Source organism: Caloenas nicobarica, chromosome 13 (assembly GCF_036013445.1).
Source record: "Caloenas nicobarica isolate bCalNic1 chromosome 13, bCalNic1.hap1, whole genome shotgun sequence".
NCBI lineage: Eukaryota > Metazoa > Chordata > Aves > Columbiformes > Columbidae > Caloenas > Caloenas nicobarica.
In genome coordinates, this window is record NC_088257.1 from 9,311,847 (window position 1) to 9,333,420 (window position 21,574).

Genomic DNA, 21,574 nt, shown 5'->3' on the forward strand with positions numbered 1-21,574 from the left:
TCAAATGTGTCTTTTACATAATGCAACTTGCTTTATACAATACCTTTATTTCCTGCATTAGATGAGTATAGTTGCTTTATGTTAGTGCCTATCCTTTGTGCAGTGTTCCAAGAGGCTCTGTTCAATTCATTTTCAGGGCAGACAAAATTACACTTGTTAATGCTCTCCTGTCTAGCAAAAAAATTAATTTCTTTAGCTAGGCTTTAAACCTGCTGGAAAGATTGTACTGATCTGCCAGCTATACACCACTTTCCCAGGAATCCAAACTCCTACTAGTCTGGTATCTATATATTACTTACTCTGGAATCCAAGTTCTTGTGGACAAATGGTATGTTAAAACATTTATTTAGCACTACATATTCACAGATATACCCAATCCCAATGCCAGAAGATTTCACCCATAAAAAGACTACAATGCAAGGAGCTAATAATTACAGAATAGAGAAGGAGGGGGGGAAAAGGGAAAGAAAACAAAGCCAAAACAAACGACGACAAACAAAAAACACCAAAAAGCAACCACAGAAATGAGTTCAGGGTTAGTGACTGTATATACAGGGGAAAGGAAAGGGAAAGGGAAAAGATAAAAAGGAAAAAGGAAGCAATGGTGTGGACAACTAACCAGAAGTGCCACAGGAGTGGAACAGCAGAGATGAAGCTGCACCAGCCCAGTCTGAACCTCCAGCGCTGCCAGATTGCCCCGGTCACTGCCCAGGGAGCAGGAGACACCTCATGTCACTCATAGGGTCACTAGGAACTGTCAGGAGTAGTCAGTGTCACATCCAGTCATCGCATTTTTTTGCTTGCTGAATTGTCTCCAGGTGATTAGAAAGAAAGAAATATGAACCCATTCCAAAACAAGAAAAGCATTCAAAAGTATACCAACAAGCTTTAGAGAGTGATACATCTCAGGAAAAGAACCTTGCCCTGTTGATTAGGGGAAAAAACATGATAGTACAGCCTAGAAGCTGCTGTGGACAGTGTTGTGCTTGGGCTTAACCTCAAAGCGTCTTACATGGCATAAATGCTCCTTTAGGGTTATGGAAGTAGAAATATCATTATTACCCTTTTTAAATATTTTAAGATCAACTATGATAAATTTCAAAATTACACTTTAAAAAAAAAAAGTATGGCACTTTGCTTTAATGTAGCTACTAGAAAAAAACTTCAAGTGCTCAAGAACTAGACAGATAAGCCTTCCAGTTCATGTTATAAGATTCGTACTATTAGATTCCTTAAGTCAGGAAACTATTAAAAACGTTACTTGTTTCAGAAATACAACAATAACAGCCATTTAAGTCACTGATGTTAAGCTTCATGGTAGACACAGCAATAATGAGTAGCTGCATCTTCATCTCCTTTCCACTCCCTTTTTTTTGGGGGGAAGCTGAGATTAGGGAGCTTAGACAAATGCTCACAATTATACATTGGACAGAGTGCTAGAGAAATCAGGACTCTAAAGTACTCTCTGCACTTCTGTCCTTCGCGAAGGTTGTGTCATCTTGCAGCACTGGCTTATTCTTCAAGTACTGCTGCCCCGTGGTGCAATATACACCAATTTTCAGTGCGCCAGGTTTAAAATCAAAACCAGACTGACCACATCATCATCAGTTTGGATAAAATAGCTCTGTGCTGCTGTCACTTACTGGCTAGTAATATTTGGTAGCAAACTCACAGGCCTTGACTAATGGAAGAAGATATGAAAGATACCTATAAAAAAGGAGGGGAGAAAGACTAAGACTAGAAAAATGCAGGAAAGAAATAGGATGAAAAACAGAGATGAGAGAGTGAAAAAAGAGTAAAGAAAAAAGTGAGAAGTGCAAAGTAAAGAAGGTGTTGCAGAGTCAATTACAGATACAGAAATATAAAACAACAGAGAATAAGAAAAGAGACGGATAAAAGGCAAGGAAAAATAACCATGAATCTGAGGGTCAAGTGTTAGACATCAGAGTGAGAGTGTGGTCCATATTTACAGTCCAGACACAGAGTGAACTACTTCAGGCAGGTATTTTCACAGGCTCAGGAATTTTGAGGGCCTCACAGAGGTTGTGCACAAGCGCAAAAAAAAAATTCAGGATGACAGATGCTCTGAAGTGGAAGATTTCTGTAAAGCTTTTTCAGTAGCAGAGTTTACGGCCATTACCACAACACATGGCTCCATCCTAATTTTCCATGTGAAAAGAAAAAATATTTTAAAAAACCCTCTCCCCTTCACTGGACAAGTGAGTCAAGTATAAAAATACTCCCAAGCAAATGACAGCTTTCGAGTTCATCTTTACATCTAACAATGACAGCTGTTTGCATGACTCAGATGGATGATTCAGCTGGTGTCGTCCTCTCCGCTCACTCCAGAAAGGAGGCAAGGAGAGAAACAGTTTATTTTTAAGTATGCCTTGCTAGCAACATTTTGATGAGGAATCCTTTAAAATACTTTCTTTTCTTGAGAGCTGAGGTCTTACTTAAAGTCAGCTTCAGAGATAAATTAGATGGCTCCCAGGGAATCTGGAGACAAAGCTGGAAGCCTTAACAAACAGAAAGAACATCCTTCGAAAATTCTGTGTGACACTCTAAGCGCTCAGTCAAGTCCTAAGCAAAGGCCAAGAGTCAAGTCTCTGTTTGAAAAAGGCTGCAGAGACCCATAGTTTTGATAGTTATGAAACAGCATTATCTAGTGGCTTATTATTATTGGAGAATCTAGAGACTCAGCAGACTCTCTGTTATTCCTCCCCAGTAGCCATTACAGCTTTAAAGGCTCTTCAAACTAGTCAAGAGACTCGCCGGACAGGTGGACATTTCAAGGAGACGCTTTCTCACATCAAAAGCTTTCAGAGATATTTTGACTATTCTCGTCATTCAAAACGGATTCAGAGTTAGATGCTGCAATCCAAGATGCTTTAATTCTACTAAGATCTCCTTATCTAGGGTATGAACCAAAATATTTTATGAACTAAACCTCTTTCAGGAAGGACATCACCTATCCCTATATTGTTGATGAATATTTCAAATACAGGATTTTAAATGTCAGTACAGAGTTTCCAGGAGAGTCTATACTAGTAACAGCCCCTTCAGAAATCCTAACTTAACCTTGCATGGAGCAGGAAGATATCCTATCTGTTTTTCAGAAACACTTACTTTGAGTATTAAATGGTCACCAAATGAGTAAAAGTCAGAGAACTGGTCACCAGAAGAAAAAATAACAGATAGCTAATTATTTTTACTTCCTTTAGACCACAATTCAAAATGCAGGTAGGAGATATCTACTTTCCATTCCCAAAGACTCTTTTCAGTTCTAGTATCACATTAAAATTCCTGTCTCCAAGATTTAAAGTTTGGCCTCTGTTCTCACACTCTGTTATTTCTACAGGAGAGCTCAACATGTTATAAGGGACTCCCTCTCAGCCTAGCTTACCGCAAAGTTATTTCTGAAAGGAAACTGAAACAATATCATAGAATCACAAAATAGTCTACTTTAGTGGATAGCAAGGACAATGGTAAAAAAAGCACCTTGTTTTGCTCCTGAATGTATCTTTGATGACAAAGAATCTCTTAGAGAACAAGGGAATTTCATTCTACAGATGGTATCTTTATAATATGTGCCTGCAGATTCCTGAAACATTTTTGATGAAAAATACTACAGATTTTTCAATGAGAATAAACAGTAAAACTTACCCAAACGGGCTTATATTTAGGCTTAAAACTCTGTATGTTAGACAATGGTTCAAATTAATCGCTTCTAAGTGTGAATAATTTTAATGCAAAAAATCTGCCAGAGCCACTTTTCATCTGGGTTGGTTGACTGGTTGTTTTAACCTCACCTTTTTTTATCTTCAGAATCTCAGTAACAGAGACACTGGTGCTTCATGCTGCCAGAACTTCTGAAATACTCAAAAATGCCAGTGGATCCTTTCCACTCAGGTCCTGAGCACATTAGGATTCCTCTCCCAAAGCAGCCACCATACTCAACAGAGACAAGCAGAAATTGCAGTGCTCTCCTGGGATAAAATTGTCAGAAATGCCAAATGATTTAATGGCTTAGTCCACTTGGGTGCAGTCGTATCCAGGCCAAGCATCAACACTCTCTCATGCACCAATCTAGGAGCCTTGCCCATTGTACAGGGATAAAAGCAGCATCAGTTGGATATTCTTCTTAACACTGGCTGGTAGTTTGCCATTTCATTTGTTAAGTGAGGCTGGCCATGACTTTTAGTCTGGCATTTTTTTCTTATTGTTTTTATTATCCAAATTACAGTGATAGCTCTCACTGCATCACTTTTGGGAATTTACTATGAATTTTTGAAGCATGATCTAAGGCTTGTCTCTGGAAAACAGTCTCCTTTTTCTTATATTCGGTAGAGTACAAACAAGACTTTAGTGATTAAAAATCCATATATCTTGCTTTGCTTTTCAGAAAGTGAAAGATGAAAATAAAAACAAATCAATTTATGTAACACAAATGATGAGGCTGAAATGGAGGAGCTATTTCCATAGCACCCTGGCTTCTTCTCTTTGCATACTGTGTGTGTGAAAGCAAAAGATAGTAAGAGTGCCCTTAACTAAGCACAAAATTGAAATTAGTGTCAGATTTAAGAGGAGTGATGAACTGGAAGACATGGATGAAAAAGCAGGTAGTTGCTGTGTTGTACGCAGGAAGATAAAGGATGTCACCATCCGTCTCTGACCTTCGTTGTCTCTGTGTACAGGCCCAGTAAAAGGATTTGCAGTGCTAAGAATTGGGAAGCGGGCAAATGGCCAGCGCTGCTCCTGACGTATGTAAAGGAGGTGGGAGGAGTAAGAGCTGTATGATCACAGCAGGTTGCAAATGTGACACGCTTTGAGTTAACACTGCATTTGCCTTGCTAGAAAGCTCAGGGGTAGCCATTCCTCCAAATCAGAAATTTACTCTATAAGCAATGTTTTGGAACAAAAGTGAGCAACAACTTGCATTCTCCATTCCCCCAGAAAGAAACATCCCCTAGGCAGTAAATGAAAATTTGCTGTATGAAATTTCTTTTTGTTTTCCCTCCTGTCATTCCCCTAAATTGTTAACAATAAGCTGTTCACTCCCTGTCATTAGATTTCATGTGGTTTTCTATAGCATCACACCAGGCATATTTTTCATGTTCTACTGCTGAACAGAGCAACTTAATGACCCTTTTACAAAGAACAAGACAAGTCTCCAACTCCCTGTACCCTCTTGTGGGATGTCCCCCCTCCTTTCCCAACGTATCCGCAGCCAGTCAATAAACAGTCCTCAGTACCACTCTGCCAGCAGTACTGGGGGAGTGGGTTACATGGTCTTCATTTCTTCCTCAGGTTTTTGCACAGTCACATTAGTGCAAGTTACAGTCTAACCTGAAAGGAACAATTCCGCAGCTGAGCAGGCAGCAATAAGCCCCATCATTATAGGGAATGCTATATAATTCTTCAGCCCTTCAAGGCAGTTGAAGTTGCAAGTAGCACAGCTGCAGTAACTTCAGGTCCTGGGTGATAAGTCATTTTGTCTTTCTATTCTGTACTTTCAGCAATTAAGAAACATCTTTTGAAGCCATGAGTGTTGAGGAATCACTATTAGAACAAGCATCTTAAAAATTCACTGACTTAAGTTCAAAGACAAAGGAGAGAGTGGAACTCTTCTGGGCAAAGTTCCTATGACTCATGAGTCTGTTGGCTCAAGTGGTTGTAATAAGCTCAATAATTTTTGAAAACTCTTGGTGTAAGGAAGCCTTTCTGACCAAAGTTGGAAACAGCTCAGGCTTAGTTCTGTTATAGGGCAAATGAAATGATATTGCTTTTGTAGGTCTTGTAGCTAAATACTGAGATGACTAGAATGTTGTTACCCAAGAACATGATGGTTGTTGACTGTTGTGACAATGTCTAAATTGGAAATATTTCATTCGATACCAAATTAAAAATACTTCAGCTAACTTAGAAAAGGCTATTCCTGAATCTGAACTGGTTTTATGACATCTACAAAAGGAAAGGGAAAGTACACAGGGCCCAAGAGAAGTCAAACTCTGTGCAAGTGCTGTTCTTTCAATAAACATCACTGAAGTTTTCTTCCACACTGAGCAAAACACTCTTAACAGTAGCAGCATCTTGAGAAGGCACAGAGATTGTAAACAAAAAGAGACCCCACACTGACACGAATGTTTTGATTTTAGTTTTACAACCAACCACATCAATCCTGGTGATAAAGATTACTTATATTATACATTTCATACTGGTCAGCAGCCTTTGCAAAGATGACAGTCCCCAGTGAGCTGGCTTCTGCATGTTCAAACACATAGAAGTGTTTCTACTGCAAGAGGTTTATGATCTAAATACATTCCAGAATTTTAAAAAACCTGACAATTGAACTGAATAAGCATAAACAATTCATTCAATCTTGTCAATAAAGAAACTGGCTCTGTCGTAAACATTAGTTTTCATACTAGAAAAATTCTGAGTCAGTTTTACATGAAAATTGGAGATCAGGAAGATGTCTAGGCAAACACAAAACTACCTGTTTATTCTGTGAATTATTTATTGTGAGGAGACACAGGGAGTTTATGATGGAAAAAGAAAACAGTTCACAACATATTTCAATGTATAGTTTTGCATATGGAGAAAAATAGGAGCTACCAGAGATCACTTCATTGGATATTACAGATACTGTCCAAAATATTCCATACATAGAGGAAATGGCATCACTGTATTCACAGAAATATTTTATGTCTGTATCAATAGAGTCTAGAGGGAGAAAGATTGATATAAAATAGTTTCACAGACTGAGAGAATACCCAGTTCAGTGTGACTTGAAGGTAAATACAGGTCATCTCATAGAGATAAACATCTCAACATGGGTTCATTTATCTTTAAAAAGAAAAAAGAAAATGTGATCTTGACTAGATTGGATGGTTGCAATAATCCATCCAGCTCCTTTGGGATAGAGAATACCATAGTTTTATTTTATTGATGAAAAACATATTTAGAGTATTTTTCTGTTTAGCAACCTTCTGTTCTCAGCCTTGCTCCTCCTTCTCCTTAAAAATCAAATATTTTTAAGTTTTGAATTTGGAGAATGGAATCATGCAACTAATCAATCAGCTTTTCCATCTGAGATCTCATCACCCTGAACGTTACCTCATACAATTCTCAGTGATTGTGCCTGCAGGGCTACCCCTGCTTTCTGAAAAGATTACATGGACCAAAAGAAACCACTTTATTTTGCCCTCTGGCTTTCTATGTGAAACAAGCATCATGGTGAAATGCTGACAAAATCCTCTCATGTCTTCTAGCTTTGAAAAACTGCAGCACAATGCTAATGTTGGAAACACACAAGCAAAATATATATAGGGGTTTTTTGTTTGTTTTGTTATCTGTTTTGGTTTTGTTTGGTTTTGGGTTTTGTTGTTGTTTGGTTTTTTTGTTTTTTAATAAGCTACATTACAATACTTAACAAAATTTGAGCAGAGAACAGAATTGTTCCCTTCTGCACAGAAATAAGGACAGTGGAAAGGAGAAATCTTATGGACAGTTGGTTATACTTACCCTATCTCTGAACACATACATAACAGTTTTCAGCTCTGCAGGACAATAAAGATTGAAATTCATCCTTGTGCAGCATGAGACACTAGCATCCAGGAGATATTGGAAAGTTTAAATGTTTTCCATACTTTATGTATGCCCTATACAATTACACCAACTGTTACAAATTCTTTTCCTGCTTTACTCCTGCACCACTGTATTAGAGCACCATCCAAGGGAGCAGAGCAAACTGCTCCCCAAATAAGCTTGCAGCAGCACATGATCACTCAATGTGGATGCCCCATTTTAAACCAAGCTTTTGCCATCTGTTCCTCTGCTAATTATGAATGCTACAGATAGCCACAACTACACTTCAATGAAAAAAAGTGATTAAAGCACATGTATTCTTTCTACAATGCATCTGTGTTGCTTATCTCAAATTAAATGCAATACCGCCCGCCACACAACACACAAGTCACACAGTACAAAGACCACATAAGGGCAGATGTCTATAGCTTCTCATGTGGCAATAAGCCAGCGGGGATTGCTTGTAGTCCAAAATGTACTGTGTATACTCAGCAAGAGAATCTTTACAACTGTGCCCAGAGTCACACACATTGCTTAAGCGGGGGTTCTCAGGAGCTTTGCTCACAAGACTTGGTGCCCAGGTCAGGATCATGCAGGACACTGCTCAGCAGTGAACTAACCTCCAGCTGGACACTTTCTAAAGCCCGTGCTGCTCTCCTCTCCCTCTAATCCCAACAGCATCATCAACCCACCTCTTTGGAATCCTCTCTAACGAAGCAGGGGCTTGGTTTAGAGGTGGACTTGGCAGTGGCGGGTTAATGGTTGGACTCGATCTTAAAGGTCTTTTCCAACCAAAATTACTCTATGATTCTATGATAAAACCTGTTTGTCCTTTTCTAGCTTCTTCCCATTCTGAGTTTATAAACTCATTACCTCAGTACACACACAGACACTTATCATGTTCTTCATTTCCTCTTTCTGCCAGGTGTTTTCCATAAAGAGAGACCTTTGGGCTTCAGCAAAGATTGGTCCAACCATGATTTCTCACCTAATGGAGCATGTCTTCATCCCAGCCGTGACTGCTCTGCCTGGAACTGCTAAATTATCCATTCATTTGCCCATGATGCAGATCGTATGTTTTGGAGTTTTTTGTTGTTTGTGTTTTGGTTGTGGTTGGTTTGTTTGTTTTTGTTGTGTGTTTTGGTTGGTTGGTTAGGTTTTTCTCATTTGCTTGCACCTGTAGTTTCTGGTTTTAATGAACGACTGAGGAAAACACATTTATTCCATCATTGCAGCTTCAGTAACTCCTAGTTTCAGGAAGCTTGAGCTTGAAAATCAGCCATGCACTAAGGCTTCAACTTAGTATCTTATCTCTTCATATATCCTTATTGAGTTCAAATTTTATAGACCAGCTTGCATCATTCTGGATGGAACACATCAACTACGGCATCCCTGATATATCAGCAATGGTTTTGCAATGATGGAGGCAGGTTTCAAAATTGCTTCCTGTTTGCAGCTTCTTTCACTGCTAATGAGAACTACAGCCATGCTGGGCGCATCCCAGATCTCTCTGTTTGTGTAATACATCACCCTGCTGTAATACAATATTGCTCATTCTTGCTTACGCAGAGCCATATTCTGCCATTAAACATTAAACCATGGATGGAGTATCTCAACAGAAACTAACGCTAAGTTTCTGCGGTAACTTTAAAAAATACAGATAGCAGAATATGGCCCATAAGAAGTTGTTTGGATTTTTCTTCCCTTTATATAAGGAGATAGGACTATTTGTGATGGCAGACGTTGCTTTAGAAGTGGAAGTTTCAATATATTTTTAAATGGTTCTAAGATTGTTTATATTCTCTTTTTATGAATGCTCAAAAATTGGCCATTTTTACCCATTAAAGTTTCTTGCACTTATGTTCAGTCTTCTCTTTTACAAGGCATTTCACCTGAATAGGAAATGCTTACAGTCTGTAACAGCACTGTCTTGGGGGAAGGGGAGGAAATTACCTTTCATCTCGGGTTATAAGAAGTTCATTACAAGCCACAAAATCTTCAATCTGCCTATCATTTTAACATTTATTAAGACATATGCATAAGACACAAAGCACCCTTCATGAGAGGAGCCAAAGGCTTTATAGAAAGAAAAGGAGACTAGATATAAAAACAGACGATTGTGTCACATAAGGATCATCACTTCAGTCCCTGTTGCCTCATATTCCAATGAAAATAAACCATTAAGCATCTTGGTATATCCAACTTAACTCTGTTATATAAGCATGAGGAGACTAATAAATCTGTGGGCCAATCCGAATTACTATATAACTCCTTATGAGCAAACATATCTTGTTTACCAGTTTCCTTCATCCTGCAGAACTGCAGTTATGTGCATAACTGACTGTTGTGCAGTATTTTTCCAGTTTATATTTATTCTAATTAATTGCAACATGATTTTTTTTGGATGCTGCTGTCCTGAGTGAACCATAACATGGAGATTCGTGGTTGTGTTTACGGAATATGGCAGACAACTCTGTATTTAAATCACTAATTATCCTGTACCTATAGACACCTTTGCTGAAGGCAGCACTCCAGTGTTCTTTTACATGAACCGATTTCTTTTTTAGACATATGAAATAAGTTTTATAAAGATAAAGATAAGTAGATTCAAAATTTCTAAGTCATCAGTTTCAGCAGGTGTAGTTTAACATTAAAATACATGAAGATAGAGGAAATCTGTTTTGCCTAACATCTCTGCTTCAACAGGAAATACTTAGTCCCCCTTCAATATGGTATCAAACGAAGAAGTGTTCCTATCTAGTATTAAATAAACAAATAAATGTCATCTAGGTATCAAAAAGATTGGTTACCCTGGCTTCACTTAGAAAAAAGATGGACAAAATTTATCCCTTTTATACCTTAAGTGAAGCTTATGTTCTCAAACAAGAAATGAATTTGACCCAGTAACCACTGCTGTCAAATCCTGGCACATATATCTAAAGGAAGAATACAGATCTGTTAGGCTTTGTCCTTCTGTATTCCAACACAGTACAGAGCTCAGCAGAAGAGCACTGTCCTGGGACTTACACGACATAAATTTTGTTGTTAGATCTGGCATTAGCTTGATGGATAACTCTGAACCAGCTTTATTCACTGCTTCCACATCTGTCTAATCTAGATATACATCTCCGTATGCCTAACCGCATGGGAAAAGTGCAGCAAAGAATGCCACAAAAGCCTGGGTATTGAGTGAGGTGAAGGAGTCTTCACCTGCTCCATGCAGTCCAGGACCCCGGGGTGGGCTCAGCACTGGAAATCTCCAAACAGGACGGGCTCTGCTGCAGATGAAAGCACTCAGCAAATTCTCATACAGGCAAGGAGTACATCAGGTATTGGTGCATACACAAATACTGGAAGACTAAGAGAGTTCTCCTAGAAATCAATGTTTAAATTGGTATAGACTTGGATAAAGTGACCATATCTGAGAACAGTTCCTTTAAGGTATCATTGCTACACATTTGTATGTACTGTGAATTTTTCAGATAATGGGATTCCTGATATGCATCCCCTGAAGTAGGAGGGAGAGGAAACATATTGGAGTAATATGGAAATGCAATTATTTTGGTACCTATGTAGTACAGTTCAGTGGAAATATTTTAATTCTGTGCTTTTAGAGTGACAGCACAAGAAAATGTGAAACTGGTCATCCCAGCTACAAGGCTGAAAATAGAGAGGGATGTGGAATCACTGTCACTGCATTTCTGAGGTCTCTAAAATTGATTTTTATTAGTATTTACCAATTGCAATCAAATTCTACCAAGAACCTCAACATCCCTAGTACACACAGAAACAGTACTCTGAAAACATTTTCCACTCACTCCCTTGAACAAGCAACTCAGCTGCATTCCTTCTTAATCCTGCAATTATAAAAATTGAAAAAAAAAAAAAAAATTAAGCATTCCACCTGCCCAATTCCAATGACTGCATCTGCTTCTACCTCTCGACCTTAATCTTTGTTCAGGTTTAAGTTGTGTAACTGCTATAACTTGAAGAGACAGGCAGAGAGAACAATATACAAACACTAGAAGCCACTACTGAAATAAACTTGTGAATAGGCAATGGAACTCAGGAAAGGAAGGGCAAAGACAGATTGCCAAGCTAAAAAGCCCATAAAAACTATTCACAGAATATGTTGTGAAATTTCAAACAAAATTCCATACACAGCTAATGTGACAGTTGCAAAACAACCTGCATAGGCAGACGAGTATCACTACCTCTGTCAATCCCAGTGCTAGTCAGAATTCAACTGTAAGCCACGATATACTGAAACCTTCTTTAAAATCCATTCTGAATATAGTTACTCTAACAGTAATTTTTAGTAAAGTGGTTTTTTTATCTGCCCAGGAGAAAGCATCAGTGAAGTGGATTTATGACACTAAGTTCATTAGAAGGACAGCTAAGATCACAGAATTAATTGATGCCCCTTTGTACCTATTTAATGAGAATGATTTTCTGTTACCCTGGATTACAAACCAAGCTATGGAAGTGACAGATAAAGACCAATCTACCCCCTGCCAAAACCTTTATTCAGTAGCTTAGCAATTTATCTGTAAACTGAATTTTGAATCGTATCTCAGCCTTGGAACTCATTAGACATTAGATGATCAGTCCAAATGTGTAATTTGATTTTAGCTACCAACCTGCAACATCAGATCCACCAATGATAACAGTTGGAATTACCTACTTGATGACAGACTATGGACATGGAGTTAAGGCTTGGAAACTTTGCAGCCTTGTGTAAAGATGCAAGTGTTAAGTGTTGGAAGGACAGAAATTTACCCTGGAAGCCGCAGCATTACCTTAACTTTGCTCTGTGTCAACTCCACTTTCTTGTTTTGATTGGAATCTAGAAAATGTGTACTTTGTAGACTGTAGATGTTTGATTTTCAGATAGTTTGATTCTTCCAGAGACTTTGAGGGAGCTTCTCCTATTTATGCTGGCCAGACAGCTGATCTTTCAGCCTTTTCCAATTACAAAATGTCCTTCAAAAGCCAAAAAGAACCATTTAATCTAACTGGTCTTTCATGTACAGCTGTTCTTTGTCTAAGAGAACAGGAAGATGAGGAATATGAGAATCAAAATCAGGCCTCACTTGGAGAATTAGATCATCAGCTTCAACACAACCAAGACTTCACTACAGCTCTTTCGGGCGAATCTCATTTTTGGGTACACAAAGAAAGAAATAATCAAACAACCCTTGAATAAACAAGTGTTATCTAAAAGCAAAAAGTTGTCATAGTCTAGGTGTAATATTTGACCTCCATTTCCCTCATAGTCCTGCCTTCTGTAAAAAAAAAGCAACTCATCTGTCTCACCCAAAATTCGGATAGTCTCGTACTTTATCCACCAAAATGCACACATTGCTATAGATGCGCTGACTGAAATTGCATATTTCTAGCATCCTGGTTGAAACCGTAAATATAGGACAAATAGGTAAAATACTTGAGACAAAAAAAAAAGGCAATAATCTCCCTGATGTTGAAAACATAGTATCATAACTAAGCTTTAAGTTTTGGCACTTGAGAATAATGAGCCTGATTTTCTCAACCTTAATCCTGGACAATTTACCTGAAATAAAACTAGTATTTACCCATGGATACTTGAGCCTGGTAACAGTTGTTACACTAACAGACATCAGAACTCAGCCTCCTATGACTAATTTCAATCCACTCATTTTATATTACACTGACATGGTTTGACACAACACATGGCTCATTTGTGTGGGTTTTTTTCCCCTCATTTTTTCCTTTTACAAGAATGAGTTTTAACAAATATATATATATATATAAAATCTATCTCACAACTGTGTACTGGGGTTTGATTTGCTGGGGTTTTTTTTTTCCTAACCCTCACGCACAAAGGTGCACACATAGCAATACATCAAAACTGGCTACTCCACTTTTTTTTTTTTTATTCATTTTTAACCTCACACTCATCAAGAAACAGATTTCTCTTTTGTCCTTACAAAGGTGTTTAAATTCATAACAAAGTGAGCCCCTGTGGAGAAGAAATCTCATAAAATTGGAAGGGAGGAGAGGGTGGAAACAGCAGAATACAACAATGGTTACTCTATAAACTTGTAAAATCTATTAGTGAAAACTCCAAATCTACAGAATTCCATAGCAGGGACATGATTTGTGACTGCAGTCTAGAGAATGTTTCTGTAAGTGAGGAATCTACTCATGTTACAATTTAAGACATATAATACAGAAACTAATACTGTAGTTTCTACTGACCTATTTAGCTTTGGAGTCTTCGGTAATTCTGAGGGAACCTGGATAAGTGTCAGTTAATTACAAAAAGCTGGCTCTCTGTACCTTCCAAGTTAATTACTCTGACTTAAATGCCGTCATTTTTCCCCTTGTCCACTGCAGAAGGAAAGTGTCAAGCTGAAGAAGGGCATTTGCAGTAAGCATCTCTCTTCTGTTTGTAAGCAGCTGATTATGAATTTCATTTGCAGAAATTCAGTCTCATATTTTGCTATTATTTTAAACTTCTTGCAGCTTCGGCAAGTACATCTCAGCTGTACCCTGCAACCACATTTATATTCCAGCCTTGTCCCTCACATTTTAACTCTGTTGTACTTCAGTTCAGATCCACTGGAATCCATACACACAATCTTCACCTTCAATTAAATCTGAAGGTGGATTTGGGATGATAATCTGCTGGGAAGCAAGCCAGAGGTGCCTGTGTCCCGTCTCATAACCCAGCTATGTTACTGACTGGGGACATCCATTACTTAGCTAGCAAGTATTCTCCAAATGTACTGTAACCTTCTTCACGTCTATCTTCACTACTACAATAATTAGCAGGGCCTGAATAGTTTCTTCAGGAATATATGTATTGATCACTGAATCACAGAAAAACCTGTGCTTGCATTTGAGGTCAAAAAAGTAGAAAATGTGATGTTCTGGTAATAAATTGTTGACAGAAAAATGCTTCATTCTGCCTGTAGATGTAAATACAACATGGAAAAAAGACAATGCAATGCCAAACTAAGTAGCTTCCCCTTAGCATCTAGTGCATCAGGTAATATCTTGAAACTGATTGAGTCCTTGGCAGTGAGATCACATTGAAGGCATGTACCTGGCAGGGAAAAGACAGCAGAAAGAACCCAGTCTACACAATTGAATTGTTAGCTCAAAAATCCCAAAGAGTCAGGGGATATTTGGGTATCACAGATCAGGTTCCGCCACACTAGAAGCTGTATGGATAGGGAGCAAGACTACCATCTGCAAAGGCTTTAAACTTCATGAACAGACACATGGGATATAAAATTCTAAAGGCATCTAGAATCCCCAAATCCAGATTCTTTTATTACAGTTTACTACATCATAATATTTTGATAACATACAAGCTACATATAGAAACTGAAGTGCTCATTAAGATAACTTTTTAAAACATAACTGTGGGTGGAATAATAACCTTATTCCTAAATTCAGAAATAAGGTTAATCTTGTCACCAATTATCTACTTATTTCTTTATCTCAACTTCAAGCAAGGCAGCTTTTATTGTCCTTCTCTCAATAAACTTTCTGAAGCAAATTTACTCTTACACAATTAGCTTTGTGTGAGTAAACTAATATAATAAATTATTTTAAAACAGACTCTTTTTGGCTATGATGCTGGAAGGCCCTTGGCTCACCAACTCCATAAAAAATTGTCTTTCTTGCATTTCAGTGATCAGAGGTGCTCACGACATTCCTCATTAAGTATTCTCTTCTATACATTGTACAATTTTATTTCTTCAACCGAACAAAAATCTTTTGTTTTATCCATTCCTACAATATATTTGCTTTCCTCAGAGCAGCATTACTTTTATTACTTAGAATAACTCTGCAAATCAATAGAAGTACACAGGTTTTCCCTCCCATCTACTTCAAGCTGAGCTGCCAGGACCCAGAATAAATTCATGTTAGCTCTCCATTTCCATGACCTTCTACTTTGTACTTTTAAATTTCATTTCATTTCTATTATTTGAGTTCTCAATGTCTCCAAATTCTGCTTGCTTGGTATTCCAGCCTTTCCCAGTATTGGTCATGTTTTCCAACTCTCTGCTATCAAGTTTCACTGCCACGCTTCTAATTTTGGGCTAAACACATCAGAGAAAGATAAGTGCAACAAGGGGAAAAGCAGCGCAGAAGTGTGAAGAACCAGCCCAACAATTCATCAGTGGCAAAGCTGGAACAATACAGGTCCCCCAGTTCCCAGCCCTGTGTTTGCTTTATCACCCAACACTGCACTTCTGATCAGGTGTGAGGAGGAACTCAGACTCAGAAATAGCCAACAAAATTAATAACTGACAAAATTGTCTCTTCAGTGGATCGTATGAGGGGATGGTAGTCTACGACCAACCTGGGAAATCTAATATCTAATCTAGTTATATGTAACTATACATGCTGCTGATAGTTATAGGTAATTATTTATCCACAGTGAGTCTAAGAACGTATACACACAGATGATGACCTTTCATGCCTCGCTTCTTAGGCATGCACAGTCTCAAAGGATCTCCAGGCATATAATGCATGGGGGTTTTAACATGATAGTCTGAACTGAAACTCTGCAAGGAATAAAATTTAGAGAAACAGCTTAGTTAATGCTCAGAACGTGGCCTGGCAGCCTGCCATGCATAAACATGCACTGAAACCAGACTTCATGCCAAGAATTCTTAGCTTTCAACTTCATAGAAATTCCTTGTACAGTTTATACTAGATCCTCTAAGTTCATTCAACTTTTTTCTTCCTTTTCGCAATTTAATCTATAGCTAGTTGAACTCATTACCTTTTTACATATAAGCATTAATAATGTAATAGACATAAGTCCAAGTAGAAGTAATAGAATTTTTCTGTTCATATAATTTTTTATTAAAGAGAGGCCTAACACTAAGAGGACACTGCTTTATACCTTCCGTGCGAAACCTCTGTGAACACACCAAGATGCTGCAGGGTGACCTATTAGAACACTGTGTATGGCTGGTCACAAAATAAACACTTTCTAAGACTCATAGGAATTCACGTCACACTCAAGTGTCAAATTCGTGTTCAAGCTCCCTTTAAGCCAAAGGATCTCTCTCGATTTGATCAAAAGATTGAGGTCTTAACATTTGTTTTCATAATATCCAAAAGTCTAATTTGACTCTCATATCCCTGATGTCTGCTTTTCCGAGCCTCAAATCTATACAAAAGAAGGTCCTTCCAACAGACTCCAGCTTGCTTCCTTTTTCTTTTTCTAGTAATAATTATGTTGATTTAGTTTTTATGGTTTAGACACTTTCTAAACTAGACCTAGACAGTTACTTAAGTATGTAGCAAGTCACATTGAATATACGTATTAGGTGAATAATTAATTCCATATTACTACAGATCCTGAACTCTGTCCTTTTTTTTTTTTGTTTTTAAACAGCTTCAACACACAGTTATGAGGAAGATAAATACTATTATCCCCAGCTATAGAATGGGACTTCAAACAGAACTAAGATTTCGCCGTAGGTCACATAGAAAGCCCATGGCAGAAAAGAAAACAAGAGTAGAAGACAGACAAAAATATCAAGTTCAGATTAAACTGAAAGCTTATTAATACATCAGATGTTACACCAGTATCAATACTGGACAGCTGGACAACATACAAGACTTTTGACAGCATGTGCTTCACAACAGATCAGTCACATTGGTCTTATTATTCATTTACAGGCTCTGCTTGTTTTAAAAAATGGAGCACTTGAATATTCTACAAATTGTCTTCAAGTCACATGAAAAGATTGTGTTGTATTGTTTTAACCAGACAGGTCATCATTTTAAATTCAGTCAGACTTAAAAATTTAGCCTATGTGGACGTAATGCAGATATCAAATGAGGTATACTTTTGTGCTGCTTCTTCACAGAATAATGACTGCTGGGCCCTTAAGTGCCACTACCATGCTGTCTTTGCCCAAAAGAAATATGGGTCATACCTAAAGAAACAATCAATAGCCATCTTCTCAAATCAGGTCATATTGGACCAAAGCTCAATAAGACTGACCAACCAATTGATTTTGAAAAGAATAACTGAAAAAGTTGAGAGAAGCCCAATTTAAAATTTTATATTCAATTATACATCATCTGCAAAAAGAAAACACCCACTACTGCAACATTATGACAGATTTATATGCACATATGTGTGCACAGATGTTGGTGCTGCATACACGTTCAGAGTCTGGAGTAGCCACATCAAATCAAATCTCTGCTCCATACCTGCAGCGTTTCTCCTACTGTACATAAAGATGCAGTTATGTAAATATTTGTGAATTTTATTTATATAACATGACATAAAATTCAGAAACCTACTAAAGGTAATTATGCTAATTCCTGCAAGCTTGCTTCTGCTGATTTACAGGGTATGAACTAGGCCTTCTTCTCTGTAGTAGCTGTAGCATCAGACCCAAAGTTTTAACTGAAATACCACTTCTATTCTCCAGCCTCCTGTGCAAAGCCCACACTGAGAACCTCATCTAGTAAGGATGCATACATGGTTACCTTTTGGGAACACAGGGAAGATGGGAAGACAGTTTACAATTCAACAATCACGAATGAAATGCTAATCCACCCCATACTTAGCAGTTAATTCTGTTATGCTGCATCTCACCAGGCAGTTTTTTCACAAATGCTTTAACAATCTATCCCAAACAACACAGCCAAAAAGCAAGGACCAGATTTCTTCTAATGACATCTCTGCACGCAAGACGCACCCTGTCTCTACTATACCTGCTGCGTTGGCAGCAACTCTACCTGCGTATGTCTTCATCTGTGGACACCAAACCCCCCTCAGAAAATCACAATGCAGTAAATCACTTTGGTTGAAGATAAGTTACAAAGAGCTTGATTACGTACGCAAGCTTATTATACTTTCTTTTTGGAAAAAGCTTAGTGGGGGATGATTAGTAGTCTCAATTTAACACATAAAATGTTTCATGGATAGTCAAATGCATTTGTAACATGCTAGTTTTGAAGTCATTAAATAGAACCATTAAGATGGCTGGGTAGAAATGTACCTAAACTTTGCATGAACTTTATAGTTTTTGCTTGGTAGAGAAGGGGTTAAGAGTTGTTTATTTTTTTTTCCATAAAATTATTCTTCCTATAGAAAATAGTTTTGAAGCTTTACAGTTTTTGTTAGCATTTTCAGCAGTGAAACCTTAAAACATGAAAGTAGTAATTTTCATGAGCATCTTCCACAGGAAGAGGAATGATTTCTCTGACAATTGCACTTGTGAGACTGGGGAGAGGGGACGAGAAGTTTCAAGGACTCCAGGCTTCAAAAAAAGGAAAACTGCATTAAATGAAATAAAATCTTTAAGCTCGGGAAGTGCGATTAATACGAAGTCTCAGTTTGGAAGGAAACTGTTGAAAGATGCCCCTTGCTATAAACCTGTCCCTAGTTAAAGGCAGTTTTGGATTAATTTGTCAATCCTTCATTCAATTTACCATTTTCAATTGCTGCCAAATTCTCATATCAAGTTGGATGTAGAAATTGACAAGTGAAATCCTAAACCTGTGTTCCCCAGGAGTCTAAGCCAGATATTAACAAAGATTCCCTTGGAGCCTGGTAAAAATCTGTGAATCCTTATTAACTGTAGAATCCCCTTAATAAAATACTAGTTATGTACAAGTATAGGCTCTCCCAAACACCTAATATACGAGAACTTCAAACAGTCCCAATAGGTGGATTTCACCACAGTGACTGCAAACAAATATACGTTCTGACATATCTGCTGATATCACTGTTAAGGCCACACTGTTATTTTGAGATTCAGAGCAGCATCATTTCTGAGACGCAGAGATGACCACAACTACAGAAAAACGTAGACAGAATAAGTCAGGCAGGGACAGGTCACGTTTAACTATAATACTTTGACTTCCTCTTCGCAAAGTAAGATACAGTGTTAAAACCAGAGCTGAATACATAGCATCAGTTTAACTTGTTAATATATAGTTCAACATCACAGCTTGCTAAACAAGTTCTTACAGAATAGTACTTGCAGAACCACTAACCAGCTCTACTCTTCCCTTTCCTAGAGTCAGACTGCAGCCACAGCACACAAATCCCATGCAATAAAGAACAATTAACCTCAATGTGCTCATGATCAACGCTAACAGCGATGCTTCCCTTCTGCAGCCTTGGGCAGATGGAAGCGAGGTTTTCTCTGTGTGTTTCAAAAAAGCTTTTTCGGCGTACAGACAACGGAAGCAAAAGGAGCTCCATAAATATTACATTAACCATAAACGTTATGTTTCCCTTTCTCCAGTTATTGACATAATACACACAATTGTATCCAAACTAGGGGAATTCAAGGATTAACTTTAATCTTAGGAAAGTGATTTGTTTTGTACACATACATGTCATAACACATCTTGAAGCTACCCTTATTTTCCAGACCAAAAAAACCCACACAGTCAAAGCATTGCTTTCTCCAACCCTATACCACCACTTAAGATCTCCATAAGCAGAACTGAAAATAAAATGTTTTCCACCAAATCTGTAGGGGAAAAAAAAGCCTCGCTGTTTACCACCCTGTGGCTTGAACTGGTAAATATTCCCTTCTTACACACACACCATTTCATCATTTTACAGTTAATGAGCCTTTTAACCAGCAGGCACAGAAACTTTGCCCAAAGTTCCTCCCCAAAAGAAAACTGAAGACCGTATACTTTCAGTGAGACTGACATCAAGCCCGAACTGCCCGGATTGATGGAGCAATGAAGAATGCCAGAACTGCCTGTCCAGCTTCCGAACAGCTCTGAACATCCTTCATACAAGCAGCAACCGGTTCCAAGCTGCATCTCTTTTCTACCCACAGCCTCTATAAGCCAGCAGCCACCCATTGAAAGGATGCTACGGTCAAACGGAGCAAACGAGAACTACGTGGTAAACAAAGAAGTACTTACATCCCGGAATTTGTTCCAGTACTTGTCTTTATCATACTGCGAAACGGTGCTCAGCCATTTGTCATTGTCCAGGAAATTGCCATGATTGCTGTTACTCGTGATGATTTCAGGATGCCGGCTCTCCACTTGCAGGAAGCACCAGGCAGCGATCACCAGCATCCCCGACATCTGCAAGGAGAGGAGCAGAGCGGAGATGAGCGGGGGGCAGCGGCTTTCTCGGGCGGGGAAGTTTGAGGGGACCCAAGTCGGGGCTTCTCCCCCTTCGCCAACTTCTGGCTGCGGAGCTGCCGGGTGCGCTGAGACCCACCCTGAAGAGGCAGGGAATAACAACAGTAATAAGAATAAAAATAAAACACCTGGGGCTGGGCAGAGACCAACCAGGGGGAAACACAGCGTTACAAAACCCCACTCGGTAACGCCTCCCGCGGGGGCAGCCAGCGCTGGCTCCACGAAGTTTGGGTTGCAGGGCGGGGAGGAAGCCCCTACCTCCGGGCAGTGCCGCCGGCCGGGGCTGCGAGCACCGTGCGCGCCTCCTCGTCCTCTTCCTTTTCTTCTTCTTCTCCCCGCTCCTCCTCCTCTCCTCTGCGCGGCCGCCGCCGCTCGGTGCCGGGTCGCGCAGCCGGGGGGCGCGGAGCTCCGAGCCCCGAGCAGCCGCCGCCAGCGGCTCCGGCCGAGTGCGCGCGCCGGGCGGGCTCCCGCCGGCAGCCCAGGGCTGGCGCCACCTGCCGGCCGAGGGCGGCGGCGCGGGGGCGGGGGCGGGGCGCGGCCGAGGTGGAGGGCGGGGCGGGGGTAACGCTCGCCGTAACGGCCGCTGGCGGAGGGGGTCTCGTGCTCATCCCCTGCTGATTAGGGTGATGCCCGGCAAAGAGGACAGACGCTGCTGCTGAGCATTTTAAATACAGCTGCGGGTGCTGCTCCGTGTGACATTTTTCATAGAATCACAGAATGGTTTGGGTTGGAAGGGACCTTCCCAGCGCCCCCAGCGCCCCCCCCTGCCATGGGCAGGGACATCTGCACCAGCTCAGGTTGCTCAGAGCCCCGTCCAGCCCGGCCTGGGATGTCT

General features: G+C 39.4%; 1 protein-coding gene across 2 annotated transcripts in view; it reads right to left on the reverse strand.

Moving 5' to 3' along the window:
• The window catches only part of SPOCK1 (SPARC (osteonectin), cwcv and kazal like domains proteoglycan 1), a 291,932-nt gene extending 270,872 nt beyond the window's left edge, over positions 1–21,060 (reverse strand). For both annotated transcript variants that reach the window (XM_065644273.1, XM_065644271.1), the window contains exons 1-2: positions 20,998–21,060; positions 20,512–20,679 (exon numbers count right to left, since the gene is read on the reverse strand). In XM_065644273.1, the coding sequence (XP_065500345.1) occupies positions 20,512–20,679 (168 nt within the window). In that variant the 5' untranslated portion in view covers positions 20,998–21,060. The remainder of the gene's footprint in view (positions 1–20,511; positions 20,680–20,997) is intronic.
• Positions 21,061–21,574: the final 514 nt, after the last annotated feature.